Raw genomic sequence first — 16,920 nt, 5'->3', positions numbered from 1 at the left:
TTCTGCACTGGTAATAATTGGTCCCCGAGTGCATCTATCAACACAGAAGTAGGATTGTCAAAAGAAAACACAGCAGGTTCGCCATGGTGACAGCAAACCTTACATTTTAGCAGCAATCTCTGATTTATCCGGGACTTTTTACGTATGGTCAGTCATTGACTTCTGTTTATATTGGCTGACCCTACCAGCTGTCTAGTCTTCATTATTAGACAAATATTTGTGCATTTAAGTTGGCAATTATTTCTGTGTTTAAAATTCTAAATGCGGGGGAGGGGGGCGGGGAGTAGAGAGACAATAAATTATTTGTGGACAGAATCTCTAACCATATTTTGGAAGAAAAAAGCAAAATGAAGTATTCATTACTCTTTCACTCTCCTTATTGTTATTGCTGTTCAGTGGAACAGAAAAAGCAAAAACAAATATTCAAGCAAGGTTCTGCCTTTTACTATGACAAGTCATAAACTATATTCAGTCAGATAAAAATATTTTGTAGGAGGACTTGGGGAAGGCAGGTGGCAGGCAAGTGTGTGATAACACAACACAGCCAGAGTAAAATGCAAAACAATCAATCCAATTTACTTTTATTTAATTTGCAAACACTGCCAATTCATAAAGGAAACAAATGGAAAACAAAATATTCCCAGATTGGAGTCAGTGTCAACATTGTATGGCTTGCTAAATTGGGACTGCAGTGTAGCTTGTTTAGACTAAAGGGTGGGACAGAGGCCTCCTCCACAGTTCCAGTTCTCCCAACAATAGTGAGGCACAAATGGGGCTCTTCAGTGAAACACTTTCGGTTTTCCATCCAATTTCAAAGCAAACAAGCAGGCAAGCCAAGCGAGTAAGCTCGCAATTCAGCGCTGGGGCCTCATGCATAGAATTTGCATGGATTTTGTCCTAAATCTTATTGTACAGCCTTTTACAAAATCATGCATACACAGGATTCATAAAATGTGTGCACAAATGAAAAACGTTTCGAAAATCGCACATATGCATTTTCATTTTTATTTATAAATCGCAAATATCCCGAAATGTGTGCGCTCATGAATGAGCTCTACGACTCAGTGAACGCCCCCGGCTCTCCTTCTATGATTGGCATTGTACATCTTATTTCACTATTTAAATCACTTGGAAATGGCAGTACAAAGCTGCTAAATAACGCAATTGTAATTTTAGTTAAATACAAGGAAAAATACTGGGAGAAAAGCAAGTAAAAAAGAAGAATTCTCTGAATAGGAGTTGTGCTGTTGATGGAGGTGCAGACAAGATCATATTGTTTGGTCCCATCAGCAGAACTGTATCCAGCAAAACTAAATATGTTGCTTGGCAAGCTGTGACAGGATGGCTCTGGGTAAATGGTATCGACTCATGAGACACATTCATCCTCGTGTGCAGGGAAATCTGCCCGGTCCATGGTGCATCGCTTCTTTTGCAAGGTCTTCCCACAGTAGCACAGCCATATGGTCCCTTGAATGTGAATAGCTCAAACATATGTTTTTTAGTCATGTGTATAATGAGTTAATCTTTCATAACTGTAAATCAATTTGCATATTGTTTCTTCTAGTTGCTATGCTATCTCATACAATTGATTTCAAGCACATTGCTTACTTTGCAGTGCAGTGTAGCTATTCACATTTTGCTCCTCTTCTATTGGTTTTTACAGAAGAGAGTATTATGTAGGTATTAATGGCATTTCTGTCGTAATTTTGACAATATTACTTACAAATAGCTGTCACTTTTAAATAACTAAGCTGATGCATTTACACTGTCCCATTTGTACACACTATGCTCTTCGAATAGCATGGCTGTTGAGAGATTGGGAAAACATGTCTCTTGTCTGCAAGACAACTGAACAGCCTCAAGGAGTTTGTATGTATGGTTTGGAGCTTGCATAGAAATATGCAGATTTTCAGGACAATTTCAAGGTTTATAAATTTTAACTTTGGCAAGGATTTCGGCGTACACATAATTTACGATCAAATCTGTGCGCATGACCGTTTTATGCATGACCCTGGTCTCCAAGTTTTACCCTAAGGTAAGATACCCTCAAGGAATCATGAGACTGAGATTAAACAGCATGACTTTTCATCAGGGTAACTGGGATCAAGTTTGTGTCTAATGCTGTTAAAGGATTTAGGGGTGCTCCTGCAGGGGCCACCTCTTCTTCACACAGCATGGGTCTATTAGCACTGCTCTCACTCCACTGCAACATCAAACAATCAAAATGGGCCCTTCAATTTACAGATGCGTGCGAGAGTCATAAACACTGTTTGATTAGTACACTTTGGCGATTGTTCTATAAAAAACCAGAATCAGAATTAAGGACAAATGTTGATTGATCAAGGCCATGTGTTGTAATCACAACAAGGTCTAGTTCAGGAGGAGACGGGAGCAGGGCAGTTTCCACATAAACAGCGTTTGTGCTGGAAAGAGGCGTGATTCATTGTTTTGCCAAGAATGAGTTTAAGGATCCTGAATAATTTCCATTCTTTAAAGCTTCATTTGTTTTTAATGACTGTTACACTGAATAATGTTTGTTTGTTTTAAATGATAAATATTCAACATTTTAACAATTGATATTTAATAATGTGACATTTAAATCTTTATTGTGTGGCAAAATGGTTTTGCTTCAGGGAAAGTACAAGCATAGCATAGTATCACTAGTGACAAATGATATGTCACAATGCCACAGATACAAACTGGCCTCATAAAAATTGAAAGTTGGCTAATTGTTTACACATTCTGTTGCCAATATATTATCATAATAAGGAACTTATCAGCCACATTATTGTTATATTATAAATCTGATGCAGAATGCTGGATAATCGTGTAAGTGGGAACCCAGAGGCTGGACCCATGGCTTGTATAATGGAAGAAATTCTGCATTTTAGTGTACACGTTACATCGCAATACAATGTCATACTCAGTTTAGTGTGCCCCTTGGTCAGAAGATGGCAAAAACTAATAGCACTTTTTCTGGCCTGGCTGGAAGTGTTGCTGCTTTTCTCTGATCGTATCCATGTTTCTCATTCTTGTGTGCCTTCAGGAGCCTTTCCCACACATGGATTGAGTAATGGGATCATTTTTCTCTTATTTGCAGAACATGAGAGATGACATTTCCCATTGCCAGATAGTTGATTTTCCCATCTCCCCTCTCTCATGTTTTCTCCTTTATCTGAAGACAAGTTGGTAAATTCTTCTTAGTACCACCTACACTGTGCAGGCAGTAGTGTGGTCTGTCCTTTCACAAGTTCCGCAGACATACCCCAAAATTCAGTCAAATGCTGTTAGCCAGTTCAAGGGCGTGAGTGTGGCCTGGAAAGAGGGACATCAGCATGGAGACGGGACCTCTTCTTAAATGGACACTGCTCAAATAATCCATTTCCAAATCATACCTTCATAAAAAGTATGATCTTGTGATGGATTGGGCCCTCCACAGTGCCTGCCTCTTTGGCTGGTGGGGCACTGGAACAGTATTCCTGAGATGAGCCAGACCCTGAAAGGACACATTGAATTCAGCATGGAATGCTATGTCATATCAGTTTATGCAAAAATAAAGCAATCTCCATACTGTAATATCTGCCTTCCCAGCTATCATTTTTTGTGTTACTGTAACACATACTGTAACATTTCTCATAACTAAAATATAACTAAAATATAACAATATCATTGTATTTACCATGCACTTTCCACATAGCCTACCAAAAGGACATCTAGCATATGTCTGTAAATAGGCTAAATGTGTTTGACTGAATCTACTTTTCAGTAACACAGATTACAACATTTGAGGTTCTTTCAGAATTTATCCACTATGTTGAACAAAGTCATAGAATTGTTTTACTTTTGCAGCCTGTTTCAACTACAAAATGCAATTAGCACCCATGTGAAATTAGCATTTGACAAATATTATATTATATTACAAGGACAACATCAGACAAACACGAGACCCTACAATTTCCATTGCTACGGGTAGCTCCTCATTAGCTGATAATGGATACAGCAAACGGCTCTAGATTCACAATAATCTGTCTTGGCATTCTCTGCGGCCCAAATTGCACTACACCCTCAACCGTGCCCACCAACTGGCTGCTGCTTAAAAAGAACAGGTTTTTTTTCTTTCTTTCTTGATTGTCTGCCATAAGAATGAAACAGTAAAACCTGCCATCTATGTGAAAATTAGGGATTGCTGCTCTGGAATCTAAATCATATTGCGAGTCTTCTTCTTTTGTTAATCCAAAATGGTGGATACATACCAGATAAAAGAGTCCCTCGTATTTCTGAGTCTTACTGTGGAAATGAACTGGAGCTGTGTTGTCTGATGTCTGACCACATCAGAAAATATTTTCAATCTGCATTGGATGGCTCTGTAATGCTGTAGCAAAGGGCCCTCACCTGGCACATTTACTGTGCTGCCCACTGCAGAAACAGTCTATTGTAGGGGCAAATTTGCATAACCAAGCCGGCTAATTTACAGATTAATAAAGCCCTATTGTTTTTTCCTGACAATGCAAGAACCCTGATGTTGTCTGGTGCACTGGCATCTAATTTATTATTTTTTATCTCCATTGACATGAAAATACAAGGCCTTTTCTGCTCGGAAAGTCAGGCTGCATTTGTATGAAAATTGTGATGTGTTATGACCCCATGCTGCCGATTAAGCAATTTGGCATATACAGTAACATGGAACCAAAACATTGTGAGTGAATCCACATCTCTATGAGCAGTGTTAACTGTTTTCTATTCAATGTTTGCAATTATAATAATTAAAATCATATCCTTTTTTGTGTGTGGGTGTTGTGGTCTTTGCAGTAGCCTGAAGCCAGGGTACAATGACAGCAGCTACAACTGAGTTATTTTCATATACTGAAATTTTGTGTTCCTCATCTCATTATTATTAAGTTGACAGGACTATATTTTGCCAAGCCACTGTTTGACTGGATTTTCTTTAGTCTTTAGTTCTCCTCGCCTGCAGTCTGTTTGATTACCTGCTGCGCTTATCCAGTGGACTGTTTTTTCTATTCTAAGAGCTTGTTTACGTGTGATCTCCACCACTTCCTTCAACCAAGACAATAATTCTTGACACAGAGCTAATGGATTTATCGTTGCATTGTCACATAACACCATGCAATTGAGCAAAGAGTAATGAGGCAATCCATAAAGGACACTGTCACTAATTGACATGTGTTGAACAGACTGCATGCTGTTAATTGGAGAGACAGGAAAAAATAAAGGAAACGCAAGGAAAGCACTGTCTATGGATTATTTCTATTGCCCACAGTAATACATATGGCTGTAGACAGAGACACAACATTATGACACACACACAGAGGGAGAGGTCAGAATGAGAGAATGTCCATGATTAAAACTGAAAGAAAAGGTAAAGAGAAGACTTGCCATACACAGGGGTGTTTTTTTTTTTTTTTTTTTTACATTCCCAGACAGTGGGCTTTTGTGTAATACAACTAGGGTCAATATTGGGATCATTTGATTTTAGTGAAAATATAATCCTTGCTATAATGGATTGTATTGAGTGCAATACATTGTAATGGCACCATGTTTCTAAATTAATGTTAGTTAACCCTATAGCTCATCTGCCGACATGCAAACAAGGTCTTCCTAACCCCTTTAAAACACTTCCATTTGAAAATATTACAAACACTTTAATTTATCATTCATAGTCTAGGAGAAATTACTGAATCCATGCCTATGTGTTTCTTTCAGCTAGAATATATGTGTTTTCATGCAATTATGTGTATGCATAATTGCATGAAAACACATGTAATTATGTGTATGCATCTCTCTCTCATAGCCTACATTTGTATGCATTACTATTATCACTTACTCATAACAAACACAGTACAAAAAAATGAAATAAAAATGTTTCCTAAATTATTTATAGTAACTTGGCCTTGTGTTTTTTCATCTTATCATCCAAAGAGAATGTGCGCATTCAAACGTTATGTGTCACAAATATTCACCTTAAGAATGTAGTGAGGTTTGATTCAGGTTTATTCAAAACAATGGAGTTCAACAACCAATCATAATTATGTACGTCTGTAGACCCCAACATAGTGAAATAACATAGTCAGACAATGGTTTGGAAATAAAGGATATATTTATTGGCTATGATAATAAATATGTGACTAAGCTAATTGAAAACAATCATTTGCATAATATGAGGAATAATATACGATTCTAATCAGACAAAATAATAGTTCAAAGAGGTTAACTGTACTACCATTGAATGAAGGTTAATTTGTTACTTTTAATTATTTAATTTAATCAGTCTCATAAAATGAAGTTTTAACAATGTAAAACAACACTGGAATTTGCCATTCATAGCAAAACAAAACAACACAGAGCAGTAAAATGACCTAATCAGGTATTACGAGTTTAACGCTATGGTTTGATGTCAGTGTTCAATAAAATTCACTTATTATATTAAAAATACTTAACTACAATAATAAGGGAGGCCAATCATTAATTCCGATGCGTCAGCTCATCAGTTGGTCCCAGGGTCTGTGGCAGGTGCGCAGAGACTTGGGAAACTTCTTCCTTGATGTCGCGGTCGCGACTTGGGATGTGCACATATTCCACTTGGGTCCGGCCACAAGGGAGATACGGAGGAAACGTCTGTAGATACTTGTTCCTCAAAACATCTGTCGATGGGAATTAAACCAGCTCGTTTTATTTCGCGGACGATGGCAGGCCAACTCAGGCAGGTCTCGTGCGCGCAGCGAAGTCTGGCAGTCTCCTTAAGATGATGCGTCTGGTCGGTTAGACAACGTCTTACCCTCAGAGCAAATTTGTTAGATACTCAAAAAGTCACTGACGTGACATGATCACTGTAACGTGATCGGTGTATTATTTTATTATTTTGAGTGCACCAACATGTGATTGGCTTCTGGTATTGGAGCGGTCAATAAAACATGGATAGATAGACTATTGATTACTGCTTTAATGCTTAAGCGAGCATATTAAATCAGGCTCCCCATTTCCTGCTAAAAGGGGTGTTCCTGCCCCAAGCTGATGTGTAATTGATCAAGGAGTGAGTTTATTTCAGGGTCACAGGAGGAAGAGGACAGACACGTCCTTATGCCTTGATTGACCAGAAAAGTTAATGATGAACGTAACTCAGCAGAGGGTCAGTCCCGTGATCAGGAAGCCAGGGGCCCCAAATGTCCCTGTGTATAGTTACTGTACATTGTTACATGAATAAATATGTAAACATTATATTATACAATTGTCAATGAATTGTGGGAAATGTCTTCAATTTGATTCACATCATAACCTGGCTTAAGATTCAATGCCCAGTCCTCCAAATGGACTACATTGTGCAAAAAGGTTGAAAACCAGTAACATTACTATTGTTGCACTAAAATGACTAATTTAATGCCCCACATCACAGGTTTACTATAATTTATCTATATGGATATCTAAAAACTGAAAATCATTTCCTTTTGAAGTTGCCTGGAATTTGGCATTGAGATTGCCTTGTTGTGACAAGGGCAGAGACTTTTGACCTTGAATATAAATTCTTGTTCACCACTCAAACCTGTGTAGAAAGAGATGGGGGAGTGCAGAAAACTGAGACAAGGAGAGGTTCAACAAGAAGAGACAAGGGCAGACTGAGATTTTCCTTGCCACTGTCACCTTTGGTTTGGTTTGTGTGATTAGAAGTTATTGGTCATTTTACTGGTGCACGAAATGTGCCTTGGCGTCTTGAATAAAGGTAATAATTAATTTTACAATTAGTTAGAGAATTGTACATAATTATGAGAAGATGATTGCCCCTGGGAAATTGCCAATGCAACTTGAAAGTGCAATGACTTTAACAAAGCCAGCCTCACTTATTTAATCCCAGAGTAACACCATAGACATCCAATCAGCAATGACAATACTTACCCTGTCTAGGCTCTTTGTTGTTGTGTTTTGTGAAATGTCATTGTGTTTTCTGTTTAGTTCATTTGTGTTGTGTAATGCAATGTTCTGCACTTCTTAGCCACTGTACAACTGGTAGGAGGTGATAAGTAAAGTTTTCAAATGAGGATTCATTTAAAATATCTTAAAAATTTAAATCTGCTATAAATTAATATTATTCAAAGCAATCCTCTCCAGTTGATTTATTTAGAGAAAACAGTGATGTGCATTAGCAAGTTGAAGGATGCTTTTACAAGTAAAATATTTTGCCAGCTTGCATACTTCTAATATTCTACTTCTTTTTTCTATTTCAACCAAAATGGTTCTCTATTTGCCTCCCAGCTGTGGATCTCTTGAAAAAGCCATGCGTGTTCTTATGTTTTTCATCCTATATTTTCCCCTGGTACTTATCAAAGCAAGCCTATGATCTTCTTCAGGAGCGATATGAGTTTCTGTGTTTGATGACTCCTTTCTGTTGAAATTTAGGCAGATGATATATCCATTTGTCTTTTAAACGGTAATTACATTAAAGTGTTCCACAATATAAGCAAACATATTAAAATTACCATATTATAGTCGTATAATATATAGATGGTTCAGACCAAAGACCAGGCACAATGTTCAATACCAGATATGATCAGTGGAACCAGATTGTTTAACTAGCAAGTTTTTAATTTTGTATTTTTTATCTCCCAACAGATTGACAGGATTCCAGATCCCGCCCCCTGTCACCAGCACAGGGTCAGTTTTTTCTCTACGTCTTACCAGCGACTTTGCTGTAAGCGCTCATGGATTTAAAATTTACTATGAAGGTAAGACTTGTCTGTTCATTTCCAGCTCTGTTTATTTGATGTCTGGATTTCAGATTGAATGCCCTAAGCTGCCACAAGTCCATGAATATATCCACTGTGCATTACAGTCGCACTGTACATTTATTAGTTTCAGACTAATGAATATTAGTTGCAGCCAAGTCCTCATGACATCAAACAGGTACACTGGTATATTGTTGCCAAGGAATCAACAAATATCAGTGTAATGGCAAGGACACAATAATTATGTATTTCAAGTGTAGTAGACAAAGTAAAGTGCAAAAGAATATGTACTGCATTACTGTAGTTATTTGAGGAGGCTGTTATCAGAGGAGGAAAAACAACAAAAAGAAGTCCAAAGATGAAAGAGGGCCTTGTCCTAAACACATTTGCAGAAAATGTTTTTAGAACACGCATACATACACGCACGCACGCACACGCAAATCCACATACTCACTTTCACCCAAATGGTCACGAGCATGCCTGAGTGGTCTTCGTTGCGGTTTCATTAGTGGAAGGCAAGTAGTCTTGTTTTACAATCCACTTTGTTCTGCTATGCTTTAATTTGATTCTGTCCTTTTATATAGCAAGCAGTGTTTGTACTTTTACTCAGCTTGTTAAAGTGAAACTTGATTAATCCTTTTCGGTTGAAAGGAACAGCTTTCCATAGCAACCTCTGTCCTGGCCTCTGGGTTGAATTAAATAGCCCCTTAAAAACCAGCAAACTACATTGAGAGGTTACGTCATGCCCTTTACCCCTATTTATGAATTCATCAATACATTCAATTAGAGGTCTTTGACAAGTCGTTTGAAATATCCATTTTTTCCAAGGGTAAATCCATTGGATTATCTTCTGTAGGCTGCATTGTCAAAGGCTTTTTTTTTTCTCTAGAGCTGAAATAAATGAATAATGTGGTGTTAATTTGATGTATTTTTTGAAAACTAAAACTTTAAAATGTGTTATACTAGGCTGAGGCCAAATGGAGTCATTTAATTATCCTGCTGTTTAGGGTACAAGTCCCTTGGCTGCTTTAGAGCACCAGCTGATACCAAGCATAATGCTAAATCAAATGTTTGTGAATGGATTTTATGTTGCACCAACCAAAATAAGCCTCGCTGCATGTCTGGCACTTGTATATTGTATATTACAATATTTGGTCATGTAAATACACAAAATATCTCGATACAGGCTGCTGGTTGGCTCATTCAGTTACAGCACCATACTGTGGTGAATGGTGCAAGGATGAGCCCCACGGTCTTGGATCTGGACCATGCCAGTGCTGCCTGGCAAGCACCTCTGTCCGGCAACACACAATTAACAATCGCATCAGTCTTTTTGCATGGGTGGGATCAGTTGGTTAGGTTGCATAATGCTCTAGCAGCCCCCATTGGTCGATCTTGGCTGCTTGACTGTGGACTGCAGCGTGGAAAGAAGCTGGTTGGCGACACCACACCACAGAGGAGAACTGTTGATGTCTACAGTCTCCAGATTCGGCAGTGCAGTTCAGGAATGAACGCAGCTACAGTTGCAAATAGCTGGCCATTCCTATTTAGGACAGGAATTGGACATGTTCAGCCCCATGTTGGGTGAAGCTATTTTTAAAAATGTGAGTTGCCAAGCTGCACCTACTCTCTATTTTTATGTTTCAGAATACTAATAGCTTCACACAAATAAGGCTGTTAACTTAACAGATTCAAAATGGTAGACATCTTTATAACAGAACTGCTTTATAGCTAGCTGCTAAACTAGTGCAACACATTAATGACCAAACATAAGAGCTGATATGCAGAGGGTGGCAGGTCATGCCATGAATTTATAAACATTAGCTGTGTCCCCACAGCAGGCTACAATAGTTTATTCAATTTGCATATCATTTTGTTACATCTGAAAGGGGTGTAACATGCACTGTTTCTCACCAGTCATTTAGTTAACCTCCCAGAGGTGAAACTCAATTAATAAATTGACCATTTTGTTGTTCTGGATGCAACAGTTCAAACAGCTAACAAGTTGTTTGAGAGCCTATTGATTATTTTACTTGCTGGCTGTTTGACCGCTTGTTGTGAAATATAAAGCTTCACAACACACACAACAACCATGTTATTTTTAATTGTTATACAATTATAGATATTTTGCATTTGTGATCTGGGATTTAGATTTGCATCAGCGTGGAGGACAGTGTGTTATTTCACATGCTAAGTCTCAATGTTGCTGTGCATACAGCGTGATTCACATCCAGGCATAACACTACACACCCAGGTGGTACAAGAGGGATAAAATCTACATCTGGCTCTAATTTTACGCTCTGCTATATGTCAAGTGTAGCATTAAGCCAGGCATGTGTCCAGCTGGTGCTGTTGGGCCCTGAGGAGAATATAGTGACTTCCTCATGAGAAATGTTTTCTTTTACCATTTGTTACAAAATGGCAAAATTTTCTTCACTGATTTCCTCCAAGCTATTTGTAACAATTGCTTTTTGAGAGACTGAGACCTCATTAGGAATGAGATTCTGCAGGTACTGTAGGTAATAGGAAAGGCCGGCTTTAGGACTTGCCTCTCTATGTCCACTCAAGTGGAATTGTGTATGCGGTGAGGTGCCCAAGCAGAAGAGGACAGGTCTGTTCAAACACTGAAATGCAGATAATTTGTAGGCACATTCTGAAACTCAACAGACCTGTATGTCATCCTTTCTTGTCTCATGTTCTTCGCTACACATTTCCACGGTGTGCTTGACAACCCGGAGATGCAATAAAATAAGGCAATGGTAGTGCTGGCCGGTTATTATAGCTTTGTGACGGGTGATGGAAATTCAACTGTAGAGGACTTCAGGAAACAAAGAGTGTGATTGGTTCCCTCAGCTAGGGATGTTGTCTTTATCTTGGTGAGCTAATCATATCTCTTGGCACCATACCCCAATTACGCTACACCGGTGGTGCCCTTCACAGTTATATGAGGATAGGCACTGCCGATAGCGCACAAGGCAGCAGACGATGAAAAGGAAAGTCTGCGGCTACCAGATATGTCCAAATGCCTGTGACTGTGAAAAAGCATCCCTCCACCATGCATTTCTTTGATTGAATTTCCTACAGGGAAGCAGACTGCAGGGTGAGCAGTGAGCAGTGTCGCAAACAGCCCCTTACGGAAAGGAAGAAGTTAGCAGGCAAAAATTGCATATGCCCCCCCAAAAAGGGCGTACACTGGAAAGCGCTCTGGTTGAAGATTTAAGCCAAAACTGTTTATCTATACCATTAAACCAAAGATTCACCATTGGTGTCACTTCACCACTGTTTGTGATACTAAGCTATTTTAGTGTATGGTTGCGATTTGAATTGCAATAGAACTTTTCTGCATTGTTACTTGCCACATAAACGTCAGTGCACGCCTCACTGTTAATGTGGTTGGAGCCTTTTATGTGATTTACTCACAAAAATTTGGCATGTCACATACATTTTTTAATCAAAGATAAAGATAAATTGAGATTAAAAATGTAATGACTATTTATGTTGATTCGCGGATATTAAATTGTCAGATAGTGAGGGTTTGTAGTCCACACACACAGACACGCACGTACAGTATATGCAGTATGTGAGCTCCATAATTCCATAATGTTTGGGTCAAAGATATATTTTTTCTTGAAGTGGATCTGTACTTCTCAATTATTTTTATACATTTTGGTTTCACCATGTAGAAATTACAACACTTTTTATACATAGTCGCCCCATTTCAGAGCATCATGATGTTTGGGTCATATTAATATTATGTAAATGAAAGTAGTCATGTTTAGTACTTGGTTGCATATCATCCGCATCCAATGACTGATTGAAGTCTGTTACAGCTAGGTTACGGTTTGAAGAAGTACCTTAAAAAGCCTGCTGATTTCTGGAAAAAAGGTCTTGTGAACAGATGAGTAAAAGAATGACTTGTATCAGAGCGATGGCAAGAGCAAAGCAAAGTGTGGAGGCCAAAAGGACCTGCCCGAGATCCAAAGTACCCCCCTGATAAACATGGTGGGGATGTTATGGTTTGAGCATGTTTAGCTGCCACAGGTACTGGCTCAGTTGTCTTCATTGATTATGTGACAGCTGATAGCAGCAGCAGGTTGAATTCTGAAGTGTACAGAAGCATCTTATCTGCTCAACTTCAAGCATATGCCTCCTAACTCATTGGACAGCACTTCATCCTACAGAAAGTAAATGGTCCCAAACATAATACTATAGCAACAAATTAGTTTTTCAAAGCCAAAAACTCGAAAATTCTTGAGTGGCCAAGTCATTCACCCAATCTGAATCGAACTGAAAATTATTTTCATATGCTGAATAAAAATCATAAAGCAACTAGCCCCCAAAACAAGCAGGAGCTGAAGACAGCTGTAGTACAGGATAGGTGACAAACTACTACTACTGACAAACATGAAACATGAAAAACATTAAATAAAATGTAATTTACATAACATGAGTATGTCCCAAACATTATAGTTCCCTGCAATAGGAGCTATGCATAAAAAGTGCTGTAATGTCTACGTGGTGAAACTAAACTCTACAAATCATTGTTTGATTACACATTTAAAATGTTGTTGTAAGGGACAAAATAAGCCTTTGTCCCAAGCATTATGGATCTCACTGTATAGTACCGCCCTGTGCTTGCTGACTTGTCCAAGCTCTTTCCTGTTTCAGCATGCCAATGCCCCGGGCACACAGCAAGGTCCATATAGAGTTGGTTTTGTCAAGAACAGAGTGGAAGAACTTTACTGGCCTGCACAGAGCCCTGACCTCAGCCCCATCCAACACCTTTGGGATCAATTGGAAAGCCAAGGTCTAATCACACAATCAGTGCTTGACCTCACTAATGCTCTTCTGGCTGAATGGAAGCAAATCCCTGCAGCAATGCTCCAACATCTAATATAAAGCCTTCCTGGAAGAGTGGAGGCTGTTATAACAGCAAAGGGCTGACTAACTCTATTCTGATGGCCATAGTTTTGAATGAGATTTTGGATGTCAGGTGTCCACATACTTTTGGCCCTGTAATGTAGCTTACTAATTAAAACAGATAAAACAGAAAAAGAATTTAACGACAGGATTTATAAAGCTTTCATTTCTTTTATGGACACTCATGTTAGGTCAACCCTGCTATACACAGCAGTTATATGAATGCTTGAGAGTGTGACATAAAAGAGTGATAGACAGGACAAGCCTGTTACAAAGGGTGTACTGCCAACGAAAATGCTAAATCGTGACGTGAAGTCACTATTTAAATATTAGTTACTTTCCTTCTATTTGTTGAACTAGCATGGAGGGTTGATACAATAGTTCATATGTGTTAATCATACACAGATCAATCACAGTAAAACACAGATTCATACTATATAATTTGCACAAAGAATACAAACCTAAAGGATACCATGGGGTTGAACGTAACTTCGTGTCTTCAGCAAACAAAACAAAGTGCATAATTTTTATTCTTCAGTCATTTCAATGTACTTTAAAACGTATTTCTAAGCAATTTCCACTATAAATTCACCAACGCGGCGTGGTAATGAAACGCAGTTAGCTATGATTGACAGACCGTTCCGTACCATAGCTACCCATGATACGCGCTCTCTTTGGGAGACTGATTACAAGCTAGCTAGCTAGTAGAATATCAAGTATCGTAGAAGCTAAGTAAGGACGTGACTTGTATCCAGTTACATTTGCATCTAGCAGCCAGTTAAGATAAAAGCCAACATACGCCTCATAAAAGCGAACTAGCAAGCTAACGTTATCGATAACATTGCCTTATGAAGAACCTCTAGCTAGTACGTAAGCTTAGCTAGAGTACAAGAATATAACCAGAAACAATTAAAGGAACTCTAATTAAAGTGAACCTAACGTTAGTCAAATATTTCATTGTCTGAACAGCATGGACATGTGTCCTGTCAGTTTCTTTACGGCGCTGGAAACAGGAGTGTTACTGTATTCGTGACGTAGAAAAATGACAACTTCAACCGTTGAAATGACGATGAATTTAAAACGCATATTTCTCCAAAAATACAGAACGAATATTATACTTTGCTCTGTGTTTCTTCATGCCTCTGTGCAATAGACTAAAACAAATGTGAATCACCATGGTATTAAAATAAATAAATTGCACCTGTTGTGATAAACGTGGGTCCACAGAGTGATTTATGACACTGACCGATACAAAAACATGGCATCTTTTTTTAACATATGGATTCACAGCACTAAAACCTACAACTTCTTCTTTTTAAGCCTTTCCACAGACCCAAGAGTCATGGATCTGTCATCTAACATTACTGGTATAACTTAATAGCTAGCTTGACATAAAGAAACTATGAAGATAGCTTTAAAGTGTGCTCACAGTTGGCTGTATCTTGCTTATGCTAAATTATGCTGCCACAATAATTTTGTTTGTATACATACCGCTACACCTGAATTTGATGGCCAGTTAGGCTACACAATACATTCATCACATCTGTTGCCTCTCAAGTGATTACCACGCACAGATATTCACACACTGTCTGGGTTACTGTCATTGGTGACATCTGCCGCTCAATAAATATGTATGTTTTTATAGCACATCACACAGTAGCATCACAAAACATTGTCAATCAAACTGATTCTGCACAGCAGCAATGTAATGAATAATAACCAAATGTCTTACCTACACTTAGAAAGCCCTAAACGTGGCCTTACCTGCTCTGTCATACTGCTTATACTTCTAATGAGGGGTTTAATGTTCAATCTCTCCAGAATGTCTATACACATGTAAGACAGCCAGATGTGTTCATCTTCTTTGAGTCATAAAATTCCGTAGCCAGGTTTTTAGCTGACAATGGGTAGAAAAAATGAAACTCTTTGTTGAAGCGACATAAGGTGGTCAGGTAGTGGAGATCAGCTTACTTGTCCACTCCTTTGAACAGATAGATAGACAGCAGAGCACCAGTTTGTGTTTTACTGAGTGTAACTAATACTAGTATTGAATTAGGGTGCATATTCAGCACCTCATGTTGATTAAACTTTGCAGTTGCTTTTCACCAGCAACCCCCTTAGTAATGGACAGTTGTGTACACCTTTTTGACTGATTTCCTGCAAATGAAGCAGAAGATCGTGCTCAATTTCACTAATGCAATGTAGCCACTGTCATTTCATAATCCAACCTTGTTAGGACGATGGATCAAACTTCTTAGTCCTAAATCTTCTCCCAGGGAACTTCATATTCAATTGAGAGCGCTGCTCAAAACCAGCAGTGGTGGTAACAGTTTCAGATGTGGTGGCAGCTTGCTGGTTCTTCTCAACTATCACCTTCAGGGTCTGCCAAGCTACTGCTAGCCCTGCTGCACTCTACTGCGGGGTTGCTAAATGTATCGCAGCTTGAGTGTTTCAGATGTCATTATTGTTGTCATTGTTATATACTGTATGTCACTACAAATTTGTTAGAATTTGTATTAGAAAACAAAGTCTAATATTCTTTTTTTGAGTCATTTTGCTAACTATTTGTTCACTGGTGATCACTTGCTTGCTAATGAACATTATGCTCACTATGAAACAATGTGGATGATTGGCAATGTTTTTGGTATTGATGCATTCTTTTTAAAAAACAGCCCTCTCCCTACAAATCATAGCACCAATTTCCTCCAATCAAGTCAAAAAAATGTACACTTTCTTTTTTTGCAATGTGGCAGGATTTGTAGTGACTACTGCCCACCACCCTTAGGCTACTTCTGAAATTTGGTGTTGCAAACTTTGTTTGCTGCCACAACTGCTTGTTAATGTGGCAGTTTCTCAGAATTCTAGATTGCCAGTTGTTTGAATGGGAGGAATTCATTCACACAGCACAGTTTTTTAAAACAGTGGTTCCCCATACTGATCATCTAACTCCATGTGCAGGCCAGTCTACTGATTTAACTGAACACATAGGCCCATTGCTGAGTTGAGTGCATGACAATAGGACACCTTTGACCACGATAAAGGCATAACAGTAAATGAAGAATGTACAAGTTTCAGTTTATCTGTATTTCATATTTTGCATCTGGTTTGTAACAGCATGGGAAGCACTTCAGTGGACTTGAAAGTATGGCATAAAAGTGCTTTCTGACAGTAAACTAGACTGACTTCTTAATTGTGACCATTTCCTGTCAAAGTAGTCTCAGGGTTTGTCCTTCAGTGCATGGTGTTTCGTTTCGAGGTGACAAGGCTT

General features: G+C 38.6%; 1 protein-coding gene across 4 annotated transcripts in view; it reads left to right on the top strand.

Annotated features, from left to right (window-relative positions):
- The window catches only part of LOC135260434 (CUB and sushi domain-containing protein 3-like), a 325,294-nt gene that overhangs the window by 65,618 nt on the left and 242,756 nt on the right, over positions 1-16,920 (top strand). For all 4 annotated transcript variants that reach the window (XM_064345673.1, XM_064345666.1, XM_064345659.1 and 1 more), the window contains exon 3: positions 8,620-8,732. In XM_064345673.1, the coding sequence (XP_064201743.1) occupies positions 8,620-8,732 (113 nt within the window). The remainder of the gene's footprint in view (positions 1-8,619; positions 8,733-16,920) is intronic.

This window comes from Anguilla rostrata, chromosome 1 (genome assembly GCF_018555375.3).
Source record: "Anguilla rostrata isolate EN2019 chromosome 1, ASM1855537v3, whole genome shotgun sequence".
NCBI classification, from domain to species: Eukaryota; Metazoa; Chordata; class Actinopteri; order Anguilliformes; family Anguillidae; genus Anguilla; species Anguilla rostrata.
The sequence above is the reverse complement of the archived record's forward strand: the minus strand, read 5'-3'. Positions and strand labels throughout refer to the sequence as shown.